Source organism: Pelecanus crispus, chromosome 14 (assembly GCF_030463565.1).
Source record: "Pelecanus crispus isolate bPelCri1 chromosome 14, bPelCri1.pri, whole genome shotgun sequence".
Lineage (NCBI taxonomy): Eukaryota > Metazoa > Chordata > Aves > Pelecaniformes > Pelecanidae > Pelecanus > Pelecanus crispus.
In genome coordinates, this window is record NC_134656.1 from 13,378,862 (window position 1) to 13,396,077 (window position 17,216).

The following is a 17,216-nucleotide window of genomic DNA, read 5'->3' on the forward strand; positions in this document are numbered from 1 at the left end:
GGCTCCTTCTTCTTGCCCCAGCCCGCGCTGCGGCATGCTCCATGCGGGGTGAGCAAGGCTGGGGCACTCTCATGGTTTAGCCCCAGCCAGCAACTCAGCACCACGCAGCCACCCGCTCCCTCCCGCTGCGATGGGGGAGAGAATCGGAGGCGTAAAGGTGAGAAACACTCCTGGGTTGAGATAAGAACAGTTTACTAGTTGAAATAAAGTAAAATAGTAATGATAATAATAACAACATAATAATAACATACAAAGCAAGTGATGCACAATGCAATTGCTCGCCACCCACCGACCGATACCCAAACAGTTCCCGAGCAGTGATCGCTGCTCCTCGGCCAACCTCCCCCAGTGTATCTACTGAGCATGACGTTACATGGTATGGAATAAACCTTTGGTCGCTTTGGATCAACTATTCTGGCTGTGCCCCCTCCCAGTTTCTTGTGCACCTGGCAGATCATTGGAAGCTGAAAAGTACTTGACTAGCATAAGCAGTACTTAGCAACATCTAAAACATCGGTGTGTTATCACTATTATTCTCCTACTAAATCCAAAACACAGCACTGTGCCTGCTACTAGGAAGAAAATTAACTCTATCGCAGCCAAAACCAGGACAGGCACCCAAGCGATAAAAACAAAGTACAGGGGTCGGCCGAGCGCAGGGGGTCCGCGGGCCCCGCAGCCAAAGCTGTGGCTGGACGGTGGAACCCGGGGACCCACGCCGGGGCCGGGCACTCGCCCAGGCGGCTCCTCTGGCAAGAGGTGAATGCGCGCCGGGCACGGGCAGCCCGCAGCGCTAGGACACTTGCGCGGCCGCGAACCCCTGACCCCGCTGCTCGGGGGCTGCAGCGCTGCGGCGGCGCCACCGCAGGAGTCAGCATCCCGCCGCGGCAGCGCCTTGTGGTTCGCGGCGCCGCCTGTCCCCAGAACTTAGCCCCCACGGCTCCCCCCAGCCCCCCTAGAACTTAGCCCCCACGGCTCCCCCCAGCCCCCCTAGAACTCAGCCCCCACGGCTCCCCCCAGCCCCCCTAGAACTCAGCCCCCCACGGCTCCCCCCCAGAACGCCGCCCCCCCGAACTCAGCCCCCAGAGCCCCCCCCAGAACGCAGCCGCCCCCAGCCCCCCCGAAGGCCGTCCCGGGCGGGTGCCTCGCCCCCCTCCCCAGCCGCTGCCCGGCGAGAGGGCTCCCGCTGCCCCCGCCCCCGGGCAGGGCCGCTGGCGCCGCTCTGCCCTCACCGGGGAGCAAGGAGCCCCCGGGCCTCCTCCCCGCCAGGCCGAGCCGTGCCCGCCGCCACGCCGGGGGAAGGAGCCGCCGAGGAGGCCGCGGCCGAGGCTGCCAAGGGGCGAGGGGCGCTGCGGGCCCCCGCGGGCCTTGCTCCCGCTTCTGCGCGGGCATTTTCGGCCAGAGCAGAGGGGAAGGGGGGATCTCCCCACGGGCCGCGGCGGCCCCACGCAGCCCATCGCCCCGGCAGCAGCTCACCGTTTCTTTTACGTCACGATCTGAAGTCAATGGCAAAGCTCACGCGCTCACCCAGCACACGACTCCCATCCCATTCTGCCTGTAACGCGGAGGGGCCATCGTCCTCCGACCCCGCTGCTGCGGCGCTCGCCAGCTTCCTCCGGACCATCTGACACTGACACCATCAGATACAGTCATCCAGAAAATCAAGTGATACAGAGAAAACGTTACCAAAAAAACCCAGTATTACTGCCTACCTAGGCAGGCAATCACAATACAAGCAGTCCCTCATAAAGCTCCAAAAAATGGAAATTTACAGCAGACTTCTTGCTAGAAGTGGAAGTTTCTCAGCAGAAAACTGTTCTTGATTAACAATTTTTGTATGTGCTTAAGGAAATACTATTGACTGAAAGTTAAAAAAGCCAAAATTACTGCTGGGAGAAAATGTTTACCGCTTTTTTTCACCATTGCCTGTGTCCTGCAAGTCAGTCCTCCTAAATATTTTCAGGATGTGTAGAGCCATTTATAATGGATTTAAATGCTTTGTTGTAAGGTCTTCTGAGAAAAACAACACATTTGTTTTTCTCAATTACCTTTTGTAGATGCTCTGGTACCCCCAGGTCCCTCCTACTGCCCACGAATCCATGGTCCACAGGCTGAGAAAGATGACTTGGTATGATTCTAACCACACACAGAAGAGGGCAAGTGGAGTGACAGTGTAAACTACTTTTTAGAAGAAATATTTAACATTTAGGAAAGATGTGACCTTTAGTTGTTTCTCTCTTTTCTGTGCTCCCATTTCACAATTACTTTGGTTACTTTATGACACTCAAACTCATTCAAATTTATTTAATTGAAGACACAGTTACCAAAATAGTGATCTGTGAAATAAAACCAACTAGAAGTATAAATACCCATATTTGCAGAACCTAAGTAGCAATATTTCTCCACCCCTAAGCCCACTCTCCTCTACCCAATCATGGATCTCTTCCTTCCCCTCAGTCGTACTTCATCCAGCCTTTTGATCACAGGACCGGATTTTTTAGATGTAGCTGTGTAGGTCTTTAGCAGAGCTTTAAACATAGTTTCAGTATCTGGATGAGTACTAAGGAAGGCTTTTTCCAGAACATACAAATCAACTCCTTTATCCTCCGGAAGACCTGAAATAAAACTGAGTCCAAAGTCTATCAGCACCAAGTCCAGCTTCTCTGTGGGTGGTCGCAGAAGTATATTGGAAGTTGTAAGATCCCCGTGTATAAGATCTTCATCGTGCATTCTTGCTAACAGCTCACCCATCTTCTCTGCTAGGGTAAGGAGGCTACTGGTATCATTTCCACTCTGTTGTACAGAATAAATGTGATCTTGAACAGTAACTGAGCCTACAATATCTTCAAGATATATGGAGTTGGTGACATAATCCACGAAGTAGACCACTGGAGCTGAAATCCCTGTTTAAAAAAAGAACAAATGAAATGCTAGCAGTTAATTTACAGGATTTTCCAACTTTAACAACAAACCACAACCAATACAAGCCTTAAGTAGAGATGCCATTTGAGATCACCCCTGACCACTGATAACCCACATCTAGGAATTCCCCCCGCCAACCCCCCGCTCCCAACCCATGCTGCACTAGCCTCCAGCCTTAAATCTAGTTGGCATCGTGAGCTTGGTAACAGGGTCAGCCCCTCCTGAGGCGAGACTCCCTGGAAAAAGACACACAGGGGCTTCCTGGCTGAGGACAGCCTGCGTTTTAGGGGGGCACCCTGAAAAAGGTCATCCCAGGATGAGAAGAAACCACCCGCGTCCTTCAGGAAGAAGCAGGAAGGCCGCCGAGTGTCTGCTACTTGCTCTGAGGGACGCGGGGAGCCGGGGGGTGCTGCTGAGCACGGAGGCACCCGGCGCCCAGGGGCGCCTGTCCTGCCCGGGCAGCCTCGCCTGACGCCGCCCGGCCTGGCCCCGCCGCCCCCGGGCCCACCTGCCCGCCGGCACCGCAGCAGCGACCGCGCCTCCTGCGCCGTGCGCCGCCGGCTCAGCCGCTCCTCCAGCGCCGGGTGCCGGTACCGCTTCGGGATGCGGAGCTTGGCCACCGCCGCCCGCCCGAGGAAGAGCCCCCGGTAAACGTGCGCCTCGGCGCCCTGCTGCACCAGCTGCAGCCCCGGCAGCGGCGGCGGCGGCGCCTCGGCCTCGTCCACCGCAGGGCCCGCGGGCCCCGCCGCGTCCATCCCAGGGCCCGCGGGCCCCGCCGCGTCCATCCCAGGGCCCGCGGGCCCCGCCGCGTCCATCCCAGGGCCCGCGGATCCCGCCGCGTCCATCCCAGGGCCCGCGGGCCCCGCCGCGTCCATCCCAGGGCCCGCGGGCCCGAGCCCGGGCCCGGGCCCGGCCATGCCAGAGCGCTCAGCGCCCGCCTCAGCCTCGGCCGCCGCCATCACAGGGCCCCGCCGCCACACGGCGCATGCGCGGCGCGCCGCGCTTCGGCACTCTTCGGAAGGCCTTGCCGGAAACAGACGAACTCCCCAAGCTCCTCCCCCCCCCCCGCTTGTACCGCTCCCCGGCTCCCTCGCTGTAGCGCGCCCTGCGCCTTGTTCGTGCCGCCTCCCCTAAAGCCTCGCTTTGTGCTTCCCCCCATAAGCCCTGCTGCCCTCTGCCTGCCTCTGCCGTGCTGGGGATACCGAGTAGCTGCAGGATGGTAGGACTTGTGACTGAGCCTTCCAAGCCCCAGCCGGGGCGTTTTCCTGTGTTTCTGCAAGAGGGAGACCCGCAGCTGCCCCAGGGCCTGCACGCGAGGTGCTGGATGTGCACCTTCCCAAGGCGGCAAGCGGGGTCCTGTGGTCTCCCCACAGTGCTCCCACAACCACCTCGGAGCCGCCTGCCAGGGCATCACCCCTGGGACTTCCACCACCGGGGCATCACCACCAGGACATCACCACCAGCACATCACCAGGACATCAGCACCAGGACATCACCACCGGGACATCACCAGGACATCACCAGGACATCACCACCAGGACATCACCACCAGGACATCACCAGGACATCACCACCAGGACATCACCACCGGGCCATCACCACCAGGACATCACCACCAGGACATCACCACCAGGACATCACCACCGGGCCATCACCACCAGGACATCACCAGGACATCACCACCAGGACATCACCACCGGGACATCACCACCGGGACATCACCACCAGGACATCACCACCAGGACATCACCACTGGGAAATCACCACCAGGACGTCATCACCAGGACGTTATCACCAGGACGTTATCACCAGGATATCACCACCGGGACATCACCACCAGGACATCACCACCAGGACGTCACCACCGGGACATCACCACCGGGAAATCACCACCAGGACATCACCAGGACATCACCACCAGGGCTCCACCACTGGCTCTTGACACTCCATGTCCCAAAAGCCTTCGGCAGAGCCCGTGGAGATCCACTGCAGCTGCCCAGTGCGTGGCTGGGGAGGACAGGGGCTTTGCCCCTAGGCTGCAGGGGATCGCCAGTCTGCAACAGGGCATGGTGTGACCTGGGTGCCTGCGCTGGGCAGCACCAAAGCTGGTGCTGATGCTGGCACGGGCTGCTTGCGCGGTGACTCGGATGTCCTCAGTTCCTCAAGCAGCCAAGCCCCACATCTCCATGTTAGTAAAAGATGGACAAATCTCATTGTCTTGGGAGCAGTATTTGGGTTTTTATGGCACGCTGAAAATCCACTGCTCAACTGGGTGATCTGCACATACTGCGATGTACGTTCCTCAGAAGATACAAGAGACTTCAGCCCAGTCCATGTAAATATGTTTTCAATTGTTGCCTTTGGAGGTGCCACAAGACCATTTTGTCCTTGTTTTCTCATTCTCAACATTTGTTTCCTTTTCAGAACATTTATATTTTATTAACACATTCCACACAGTTTACTCGTCATTGCATGGTGGGATCATGCCTGGCAAATATTTATCTTGCTTCAATAACAACTTTTAAACAACCTTCCCAAGTTTTCAATGATATGGGTAATCTATCCCACAATTCTGCCCACTTGTGGCATCCTCCTTCGGCTGCCCTCACCGCAGCAGGGCTGCAGGAGCCTGGCACCTTGGCCAGGGAAACAGATGCGTTCCTGGATTCCGTGGCTGGAATTTGAAAATGCCACAAACAATCATATAAACAAAGTTTTTCCCTGTGTTGTGGGCAGATTTTATCTAACCATTCATGCACAGCCCCCACAGACATACATACATAACCTATGAGCAAGTGCACGCAGATGCCCTCAGTTCGTTATTCTGGTAAATATGATAGTCTTCTCTCATGCTGGCCAAAAACATCCTCCAGAGCTTTCAAAATATAAAGGAAAACATTTTTGCTTTATTTTTCCCATTATTTTATTTATTTAAATTTTATCTTCCCTGTGATTTCACTTATTCTTTTCTCTTTGAATGCAATAAACAGTTGACATAGCCCTTGGAAACTATCTAGAGCCATTTACAATATTTATGGTATCACCCAGTATTTTTATTGGAATATTGAATCACCCCAGAGAATTGCACTGAAGCCACAGACTCTCTGGTAAATTGTTTAATTATGTAACTTTGTTCTCTTGGTGACAAGCATTTATAAACTCACCCTTTACAAACAATGTGATTGAATTAAAAATTGCAGTGCAGCAAACCAAGCTAATGGAAACCAAGGGAGATCCCATGGGCTCCTCCCCGCTCTCCTGCCGATCCCTCGGCATCGGGCAAGCTGCGGCGCTGCGGGCAGCTCTGCCATCACCCCCTGGCTTATTTAAGGATGGAGGCTGCGAACCTCAGAGCTGGACAGACTGGAAAAGGGCTCAATTTGGGCTACATCAGGACTCAGGTGGCTCCTCACACCCAGCTGAGACACTTGTTGCCTCTGAGGCTGTGTCCTCAACCTGCAAATGGTGATAAGCCCTCCTGTGTGCGAATTCACAGTGCTGACTCTCATCGCAGCTCAAAATTACGGATCTTGGCCAATTCCCCCAGCAAGAGGATGCTGTGGGCAGGGTGGGCTGTAGGGACTGGCCACCCAACAGAGGGGCGCGGGGACGCAGGGGAGCACCCTGGGTTGCCACAGGCTGCCATGCTGGAGGCATCCCTAAAATGTGCAGGAAACGGGACCCACGGGGCGACCACCAGTGCTGACCGGCATTTCTAGCAACCCCCCCCCCCCCCCCATGATTAGAATAACATAAAAGAAAACACGTGCAGCCTGGCATAATAAGGAGAAAGCTCTCTGAGCTGTAAACAAGCATGCAATAAATGCAGGTGCCTGGCGAGCTGGCTCCATCCCAGCCAGCTGTAACTCTGGTGCCTGCTCTTGGATTATAATTTTCATCAATAACTGAATTGAGCTTGGTCAGTTTGGTACCCTGAATCCCTTCCTAAGGGTCAACTGTAATTAGTGAAAATGTGCTCGAGTGCGTGATGAGTGTTGCTGAACACCATGTTTTCCATTTTCCAGGACTGACTTCTTTCTCCTCGTGTATTTATATTTTCATTTGTGATTTTTAAAGCCTCTTTTAGCTGCTCCAGCCCTGAGGTAGAGAGTAACATTTTCAGTAATCACACCCGGGTTGTATTACCAAACACAGGCTGCTGTTTCAAATGCCGAACTCTTCAGGAAACACATTCCTGCGGCTCAGCCCTGGAGATGTGTTCGGCTGCAAAGCAGGAACATGCCCTCGCGCCCTGCAAGCCCAGCAGCCAAGAGCGAGATAAGGATCAGATGGGGAAAAGGCACTGCCAAGACACACAGTCTCAAGGGAGCAAGGCCAGAAACATGCCCGCAGACACGAAGCACGAGCCAGTCCTCATGGATCCAACCCCTCCAGACCTTCTCATGTGGAGCTTAGGGACAAAGCTACTGCCTTCAACAGGCCCAAAATACCCATTAACTACAAATGGTATGATAAGAAAGATGTACTTCAAAAACCACAAAGGAAGTTCTTTTTCCCCCAAATTACCCCTGCTGTACATCATAGCAGGTTTTCACCTTTTTTTTTCAGAGGACCATAACCCCCAACCACGCGCAGCGTCGACGTGGCAGCTGCATTTCTGTACATATTGATGTCACCTTTTTGGCCGCCTTTTGTAAACATACCATAAAGCGCTGCCTGTACTCCCTAAGCTCTCGCCTCCTTGCTGCCTGTGCTAATAATGTTATTGCCCTGCCAGAGAACAGGAATCCTCCAGAAAAAGTCGGGGTGGCAGATAAATGAGTGCTGAGTGACGATGGAGAAAAATATCGGTTCGTTCTTCTCACACTGAAATCATTTGAGAAGGAAGGAATTGCTCAGGCAAATTGCCGAGCATGCAGCCAAGAGTGGGTTTTCCCAGCGGCTGCGGGGGACTGTATCTCCCTGCTGGCTCTCCACCTGGCGTGATGGGGAACCACGCATGGGTGACATCCCCCCCAGTTCGTAACACAACGCACCCAAAATGTATAGGCTTGAGCTCCAGGGAGAAGCTGCAGGGGCCAGAGATCATGGGCAAGATCATGCTGCATCCCCAGCATACCTGTGTTCCCAAAACATGGAACATGAGCCCAGACACAGAGCTGTAGTGCCTGCTGCCCACTGCAAACTGGCCTCATATGCGGGGTCTTGGGGAAGAGAGAAAATTGCAGTCATTTCGCCCTCCAAGTGTCATGACAGCTAGTCGTGATTTCAGAGCTGTTTAAACTCCTTTAACATGAATTACAAATCCTATTGAAAAGCTCCTTCCATGAACACCATTGGTTTCTGTTGGCTGGTGTTCGTGTTTGAAGACATTCTTCCCTGAGTGTGTGATCCCTGTGCAGCTGTCTGTTTGGATCAGATACACGGTTTTAGAAGAGGTATTTTTAAATACTGTATTTCCATTGCAATTAGAGCATATGAATAGGAAGCATTTATTTAATCTATAAACCAGGTAGATTATTTGAAACACTTTTAATATTCACTATGGATTTGAGAAGAAACAAAACCAAAACCCTTGATCAACCGCTGCTCATGTCGCAGGCCAGATATCCAGCAGGCTAAGGCAGAAAGGATATGCATGGTCTGGTATTGCACATCTCAAGCATCCCAAAACTAGGAGTTGGAGCAAAAAAAGAGTTGGTACCACTGGTCTCCAGAGCAGATACATGATGCGTATCCCCCTACTTAGAAGAATAATGATTCTTTAAATATTTCTCTTAAATGCCCCATTAAGTTAACATGTGGAATGACTGAAAAAGCTCTTTCAAAAAAATATCATGTGTTCCTCATTCTTTACCCGTTTACTTTTACCTGTGTCAGAGGCGTGTGCCTGCACCACAGGCACCACGGTCACTGATGCAGACCTTTCCAACCTGATCCTCGACTGTAGCAAAACACTTTGCCAGCACAGGCTCCGCAGAACGCTGGGCTGGAGCTTGTGTTGTTATAACCGTGTGATTAAATGAAGTATTACCTGCAGTCACATACCAGCTCGCAATGCAGGTTTTATGGTCATTTGCACTTACCTTCCAGCGGCAGTGCCAGCTGCAGGGCTCTGGGAAGGCTGTGCGAGCCCACGCCCGAGCCTGTGACAGCACATCTGCCCTGCGCTGGTCCCCACACCAGCTGGGTTACAGCAAACTTCTGAGATCGTGTGTGCTTCACTGCACACGCACGTACTTCACCACAGTGCAACCCGCCCGGCAACTGCAGTTGGCATGAACAGCACCGAGGGAGCATGTTTGCTCTGTGTTAAAGAGTTTTGAAAGCACTCCTAGGCATATCAAGTTTTGTAAAACCCTTGTTTTACAAACTGGACTTTGGAATACATTAATTTAGCCTCAGACTCAGAAAAAAATCTTGCATCCAAGTGCAAGTCCCGGTGTCTTCTATGCAGTAGCCAGCAGTAAGGCTTCTGTTCCGCTGAGCAGAAAAATAATGTAACTTGTGAGGTAAGTTGAATACTGAAATGCTTTGCCTAATGGAGCACTGTGCAGGGGGGAGGAGATAAGCTCGAGAGACTGATCCTTTCTTTCCAACAGAAGAGAAAGGTAAGAGTGCAAACTCAGGCAAAAAAAAAAAAGCTCCTTTTTTTTTTTTAGCTTTGAAACGGTCACTCCTTTTGTAGCAGGCTTTCTTTGGCTTTGCAACCCATCTACCTAAAAACTACAATAGACCGTCAATCTCCTGTGGGCTTTGTAGAGGCTTTCCAACCAGAGGGGCAAAGCCCCGCATCAGAGGGGTCTGCAGTCAGCCAGGAGGAGATCCCTGCTCCTGGCTCCAGCGAGACAGAGCGGGGCCAGAGCCGCCACCCCAGCCAGAGCCGCGCCTGCCACATCCCCCTTCCCAGGCCGCTGCCCCCGGCCCCGCGGCCCCAGCCGCCCCCCGCGGCCCCACGCCCGGCCCCGGCCCGGCCCCGGCCCGGCTCCCCGCAGCGCAGCGCGTCCCGCCGGCCGCGCCCACCGCCCCGGCGCCGCGCTCCCTCCCGCCGGCCCTTCGCAGCCGCTCCCCGGGGCGCTGCCCGCGCAGCCGGCGCCCCGAGCGGCTCCACCGCAGCGGGGGCGGCCCGCCCGGACCCCGCGGCTGCCCGAGGGGCGGGCAGGGCGACTACAAGCCCCAGGCTGCCCGGCCGGGAGGCAGGGCGGGAGCGACGTGGCGCGGCGAGGCCCCGCTCCGGCCGCCGGACCCCGCTGCGCCGCGCCCCGCCCCGCCCCGCCCCGCTCCGCCCCGCTCCGCCCCGCTCCGCCGCCGCGGAGGGCCGGGGGCTCGGCCCCGCCGCGCCATGGGTGAGTGGGGCGGGGGCCGCTGCGGGGCGGGGGCCGCTCGGGAGGGGCAGCCGGGCTGCGAGCGGGCGCGTCCTGCCCCGCGGGAAAGTTTCCAGCGAAAGTTCTCGGCTTTCCCTCGGGGCTGAGACTGCGCCTCCCGACCCCCGACCCCCGTCCTCTCTCTTCTTTTAGCGCCGCCGGCAGCAAAACCGTAAAGAGCCGAGGGGTTTGCAGCGGCACGGCGCCGGGGGCCGCCCCGGGAGCGCAGCCGGGCGGCGGGGGCTGGGAGCGGAGCGGAGCCCCGGGGAGCGCGGGGCGGGCGCTGCGGCGCGGCAGGGGTGCGTGCCCGGGGCCCTGCCGCCGGCCAAAAGCCAGCCCAGCCGCAGCCAGGCCAGCAGCGCCGGCTCCTGCGCCTCCTGGAGCGCGGCCCGCCGAGCCGCCTGCGCCGCAGGCAGGGCATCGCCTGGCACAGCGCCTTGCGAGACCCGCCGAACTTTCTGTCGGCATGTGAAGATCTGAAGAGTCCTCAAGTTGCCCAGCTACATCAGAGCAGACTATATACAGAGCTGGGCTTCAATCAAAGGCCATAAACTATTGCTGCTTATTAAGTCGACAAGTAATACAGCAAAATCTGATGGAATCGGCCGTGGCATTTACAGCGGGGCTGTCTGTATCTAAATGAGTTTGTGGCTTGAAACTAAAGGTGTTGCCCACTTTATGCAAAGCCTTTTGTTCTCAGTGAGCAAACATTTTGTCTAATTATCTGTATCATGTGTACCAGGAGTGATAAAAGCAGTGCAGGCAGTCACACAGAGCGCGGTGGGAGGGACTGGCATGTAGCTGGGATGGCATAAGTAACGCAAATGAAACACAGAGGGTTACAGAATAAATACAAATATAAATATAGCCATCACTGAGAAATAACCTTTCTTGCTAGCTGTAATTAAAGGCCGAATAGAGACACTTCCTATTAAACACAGCTTGTGAGGGGAAAAAAGCCCTTAGACAGGGTGAGGAGAGTTTTCCATGGTCTGATGGTTGTGTCCACATTCTTTCCACATACAGTCTACTGAATCTGTCAGTATTTCTAATTAAACAAAGCCAATGTGAGAATACAGATAGTATTATATGCTGGAAACCAGCACAAACCTCTAAGCTCATGCACTTTACCTGTGCCTTCAAAATTGTAACTGGAGGGGGGAGGTTGCTGTCACCGCATCAGCACTGGCTTTCATGCCATGTGCAATCCCCCCTGCCATGACATGACTAACGGTTCACACGTGGTCACCCTTTCATCCTCTTCCCCAGGGCGAGAAGCGTGTGCAGCAAGCACCTTTTTTTTTTAGGCTTGTTTGGGGTGGGTTGCTTTGTTTGGGTTTGGTTTGCTTTTGCTGTTGTTATTTCTTATTTTAGCTAAACTTACATACTTGCTAAACTTGCATGCTCAGCTGTATGGGAAGGGCAAGGTCAAAGAATCGCTTCTTGTATTTGGGGCAGGCAACAGTGAGCTTTTCAGCTCGCAATGAAGTTTGTCCCGTAGTCCTGGACCAGCCTGAGAAGGTTGTGCCTGGCTCGGGGATCCTGGGCGCTGTGTGCTGTAGAAGGAGAGATGAAGAAATCGGGGTCACCCCCACAAAGTCATGCCGAGAGTGCAAGATTAACTAGGAGAAATAAACTTTTGTGAGCAGTGTTTTTAACAACAACGTAGGGAGTGAGAATGCAGAGCCTGCAGTGAGAGCTGATGGTGCCACATGCACTGAAACATGAAAATGATAACGCAGAATGATTCAGAACTGTGCTTGCTGCCCAGAACAGGTTTTGTAATTAGAATCAAGGGACACCACAGAGGATCCCCCCATACAACACCAGGCACTGCAAATCACTGTCCTCCACTTAAATACAAGTCTTAGCTTTGTTAACGAAGTCCTGTTTTCACAGTTCTGCACCCCAAATTAGTGCCCCTGCAGTTAGTGGAAGTGCATGCAGGCCTGGTAGGTGTGTGACTATCTGCAAGTACCTCTCTACGCATGACCTAATGATCTATGGGGAAGTTCAGCATCGTGGCTTTGTAGATGGAAAACTTTGGGTTTTCTAGGAGAGCTTCTTCCAGCTTATGCATGCTGACAGCTTGCCTGCTAGTGTGAAAAAACTGAACCTAGCATTGTTTGTTTGTTTTCCAGGTCGTGCACTGCTGGTCCTCCTCTTGTCTGCAACAGTCTCTCTCCTGGGCGGGCTGATATTTGGATACGAGCTGGGGATTATCTCTGGTGCACTGCTGCAGTTGCAGGTAGACTTTCACCTCAGCTGCTTCAAGCAAGAAGTTCTCGTGAGCGCCCTCCTTATCGGAGCTCTTCTTGCTTCTCTGGTTGGGGGGATTCTCATTGACCGCCACGGACGGAGGAGAGCAATCCTGGTTAGCAACTTGGTCCTGTTGCTTGGCAGCCTTATTCTCACACTGGTGAGGTCATTTATTGGGCTGGTCGTTGGGCGCATGACCGTGGGCTTTGCCATCTCTGTCTCATCCATGGCCTGCTGCATCTACGTCTCAGAAATGGTGGCTGCTCATCAGCGAGGGCTGCTGGTGTCTCTCTACGAAGCGGGCATCACTGTAGGCATCCTGCTGTCCTATGCGCTGAATTACATCTTTGCGGATGTGGATGAGGGATGGAGGTACATGTTTGGACTGGCCATTGCCCCGACGGCCATGCAGTTCCTCAGCATCCTCTTTCTCCCAGTGAACCCTGTTAAATTAAACTCATGGGACTCAGACTGCCAGAAGGGCCTCATTCAATTGCAGGACCCCGAGGACAGAGCAGCAGCAAAGCGGGAGCCCTATAAGGAGAAGCATTACTCATTTCTTGACCTTTTCAGGACCAGAGACAACATGAGAAGGAGGACTCTGGTGGGCCTGGGACTGGTGCTCTTCCAGCAGTTCACTGGGCAGCCCAATGTGCTGGGCTACGCCTCCAAAATCTTCCACTCGGTGGGGTTCCAGAGCAACTCCTCGGCGATCCTGGCCTCTGTCGGGCTGGGGGCGATAAAGGTGGTGGCCACGCTTGTCGCGATGGCCTTCGCAGACAAGGCTGGCCGGAGAGTGCTACTCATGGCTGGCTGCATGGTGATGGCCATCTCCGTTGCCACCATTGGCCTCACCAGCCGCATTGCTCCACTGGCCATGGCCAGGGACTGCCAGGCAGCCGCAGACCCCAATGCATCCCACAGCCTCACCCAGCACCCCCTGACGCCTGTATCCTCCCAGCCTGCTGTGTCACCCATCCTGCCAGCATTAGGTGCTGGCAAAAGTCAGGCAGGCCCTGGGTTTGCTGCCACAAGGAGCCTTACAAAAGCTTTTGCCAGTACTCAAAGCAGAGAGGGTGTTCCCAATTCTTCCCTCACTCAGAAAAGGGGCTTGGTAGGTCAGGCCAAGGAAGAGACAGTGGGAAGCACTGGCCCTCCTTTCGATGGTGCTCCCTGGGCAGAACATATGGTTTTAAATTGGATTACGCTGCTGAGCATGATGGCTTTCGTGAGCGCCTTCTCAATTGGATTTGGACCAAGTAAGTATGGTGTTTATATATCCTTGCACTAACCCAGAGAATAAAACTTGGGCTGATCTTTATAGTCTGCCTGAAATGTTCCTTATGTGTCTGCTTTACCAAGCAGCTCAGCGTCTGGGAACTGGAAATGTATGCCCTTCAGCCCACTGAATCATTTTCTAGCATTGCAGCTCTGTCAGCTATAGGGCTGGTACAGCACTAGAATAACTTTCTCTTCCATGCTGTCACTACCCTAGTAATGCTTTTTTTCTGTCAAGCTCATTGCAAAATCAGAGCATCCCACAAGCAGTACCTAATTTTCCAGGCACCCTGATGAGGAGGAAAATAGAGGGCTGAGGACAGAGGGACGGAGGGGCTTCTCCTGTGTGATGAAGAAAGTCAGTGGCAGAACTGGAAGTGGAACCTCCTCGGAAGTTTCTCAATATCAGTTGGTCTTTTTCTGAAATCCTCATTTATTCATCAGATGAGAACAGAGATTAATTCGTGCTTCCATGTGAGCTCTAGTGTTTTCTGGCATTTAATGCTTTGATGGGAGAAAACAGCACCTAACTCAAGGAAAACCAGAAGTTCACTGGAAGTCTCATGGGTTTGACCGTGACCCTGTAAGTTATTTCAAGCAAAATAACCCTGGGATAGGAGAGACTACTTTAAGATACATATTGCTTTAGCTCTGATTGTCACCAAAACACAACGTTGTCTCCTCAGTCAGTCTCCCCTTTCTCGTTTCTTTACAAAGAGCCCGTCCTGACAGCAGATATGCCAGATATTTTCCATCTCCCCTGAATGGAATGACCAGCTCCCTTGCTTTCTTCTTTGCTCCCTGGACCTGTTCATTGGTATTTCGTTCCTCCGTGGAGTGCTGAATGTGGAGTTTTGAAGTGTTCTGCTGTGACCTGACTCTGAGATCAATGACTGTTTGACACCACCAGCCGCGGGTGCTGGGTGAAGCCAGAGTTTAAAACCCCTGCTGAAATCTTCTTTGCCCGTTTCCCAAATAAATTGCTTAACCCCTACAACTGTCTTTCTGATCTCTCTAATCCGTGCAGTGACCTGGCTGGTCCTCAGTGAGATCTACCCTGCTGGGATAAGAGGAAGAGCCTTTGCCTTCTGTAACAGCTTTAACTGGGCTGCCAATTTACTGATCAGCCTCTCCTTCCTGGAGCTTATTGGTAAGTGGCCGTCCCCCATCCCTCCATCTCCCACAGCTGCTTAGGGAAGGTGGCCACCACAAGCCATTTGGAGGTTAAGTGGCATTTTGAACCCTGGGGATGTGGTGCTGGAATAGGTGTGACCCTGATGCCTCTGAGAGCAGAAAAAACAGGCACCAGCAACCCCTCTGCCACCCGTTTCATAAAAATCATCCATTGCCCACTGGGCTGCACTATAATACTGCAGTGTCAGGAAACTCATGGAATTTGCAGCTTTCATGCCGATAGCTTTACGACGTTTCTTGCTAGCAGAGCTTCTTGGCTGAGGCATTCAGCAGGCACTGCTGGCTCCTGGAGCTCAGCTGCCTTCTCCTTCTGTCTGTGGTGCTGCTGGCAAAGTCTGGTGTGAACCATCCTTCTCCCTTGCTGATTCCTGGTCCAGACCTTGCAGATAAGGAGCTTTCCCTGCCCTTTCAAGGGCTTCTCAAAATAAAACGCCCCTGTCAGGCACCAGCGACCACCTTGCAGTAAGCAACCAGCTTCCTTTGTATCCCATGATGTGACCTATGGACCCTTCACGCGCTTGAATCTCCCTGCAGATGCCATTGGTTTCTCCTGGATGTTTCTTCTCTATGGACTGGTGGGAGTGATGGCTGTTATATTCATTTACGTTTTTGTTCCGGAAACAAAAGGACAGTCCTTGGAGGAGATAGACCAACAGTTCTCCAGGAAACGGTACGTGTGCTGTTGTACCAGTGTAAGTGCTGGCTTTGGGTGCTTCCCACCAGCAGTCCCTGAGGTCTATGGCACTGGGCAGCTCAGGGCTGCTGCAAAGTCTGGTCAGTGCTGCTGAGAATCTCTCAGGTTTGTGCAGGCCTATGGGACAGGGCGTGAGAGCTGCAGCGCGGTTCATCAGCAGGTCACTGCACTCAGCCTCGCGGCTGTGCTGCTGGAGGGCACTAGTGACACTCGGGAGGGAAAGGGCTGAAAACCAGGGCTTGTGGGTGAGGGGAGGAGAGCAGGACCAGAGCATGGCACAGGCAGGTCAGGACTGCGAGGTCCTTAGAATAATCCTGGACTGATCCTTCTTTGGGGCAGAGGCATCTCCTGGCATAGCACATACCACGGGCTCTCACCAGGTAGCTTCTGCGCAAAGCCTGTAATTCTGGCTGGGCGAGGGAAGATCGAGTGGTGTTTGTGCAGTTCTGGTTGTGAAGGAGGTGGCAGGGCAAGGATCGCTGGAGCAGAGGGAGGCCGTGCAGCCACACGATGACAAGGGGCAGGAGCACGCACCCCATGGGGGGTGGCCGGGGAGGGGTAACTGCTGTAACCCCTGCCTGCCTCCTGGCACCCTGCGAGCAGCAGCTGCTGCAGCTGACCCTCACCACTGCCCGGCAGGGTGTGGGAAGGCAATGTGTTTAAGCAGAGACGGGGAAGAGGAGTGAGCTGCGCACGCGCCCAATACCAGAGAGTGGAGCACGCCAGCAGCACATGAAACCAATGCCATGCCCGCAGCATCGCCCTGAGGAGAGGAGCAGGCTGTGCCATCAGGACGGTTTTCCATGGCCTTTAACAGGTGACCTCTGATCAGAGACAGTTCTCGCGGCAGTGCCTTAGATCTTGGGACATGCCGATAGCTGTCCTTTGGGTCCCTGGAGGATCTAAGGCCCAGGCAGGGAACATGTCCTTCCTTTGGTATCTTTTGTTTTTCATGGTTTGTATCTCCTATCATTTAAGAGATTAATGGTTTTGTACACAGGAATTAAAGCACAACTTTTGCTGACAATGCTTTAGATCTGGGCAGTTTATTTGTGAGCAAGGTGTATTATTTTCTAGTTCTCTGAAATACTTGATGCTCTACAGAGGGGACAGTAGTTCAGGAGGAATGTGTCAAGCACTCAGCAGCATTAATATTGTCACCCTTTGTACCATCTGTGTAGGAGTCTGGAGTCTGAGATGGGAGCTAATGCCGCTAAACACGCTGTTTCGGGGGAGGCAGAACGAGTGCTAGCTCGCGGGCTGCTATTTCCCACAGTGTCAAGGCCCGGCAGCTCACCTGCCCTCACCTCACCCAGGGCCCACACTAAACAAGCGTAGAAGTACATCTCCCGTGCATGTTTGGCTGCTTGCTTTTGTACACAGAGCCTGTTTTGCATTCATGACCAGAGTTTGCACGTACAAAAATGCATGCAATATCCTAGTACCTTCTACAAGTTTTCCACCTCTTAAAATTGTATGCTCTTTGATTAATTCACCCCTCCTCCTGACATGTACATTATAAAAAAACCGCCCTACTAACACCG

The 17,216-nt window shown here is 53.7% G+C and overlaps 2 protein-coding genes across 4 annotated transcripts; one reads left to right on the forward strand and one right to left on the reverse strand.

The window, feature by feature from the left end:
- Positions 1-2,361: 2,361 nt before the first annotated feature.
- Positions 2,362-3,911, reverse strand: TP53RK (TP53 regulating kinase). 3 transcript variants are annotated; one of them, XM_075721303.1, is made up of 3 exons: positions 3,840-3,881; positions 3,431-3,731; positions 2,362-2,903 (listed from the first exon to the last, which is right to left on the reverse strand). In XM_075721303.1, exons 1-3 carry the CDS (start codon positions 3,879-3,881, stop codon positions 2,425-2,427), a joined length of 822 nt encoding a protein of 273 aa, XP_075577418.1. In that variant the 3' UTR covers positions 2,362-2,424. The 3 variants fall into 3 exon arrangements, with proteins under 3 accessions (XP_075577418.1, XP_075577417.1, XP_075577419.1); XM_075721302.1 differs by having other exon boundaries at positions 3,431-3,632; positions 3,720-3,881; XM_075721304.1 differs by having other exon boundaries at positions 3,431-3,911.
- On the forward strand, positions 3,908-16,408 carry SLC2A10 (solute carrier family 2 member 10). Its single transcript, XM_075721368.1, has 7 exons — positions 3,908-3,993; positions 4,296-4,921; positions 9,879-10,229; positions 12,389-13,765; positions 14,812-14,934; positions 15,513-15,648; positions 16,312-16,408. Exons 1-7 carry the CDS (start codon positions 3,908-3,910, stop codon positions 16,406-16,408), a joined length of 2,796 nt encoding a protein of 931 aa, XP_075577483.1.
- The last annotated feature ends 808 nt before the right edge of the window (positions 16,409-17,216 follow it).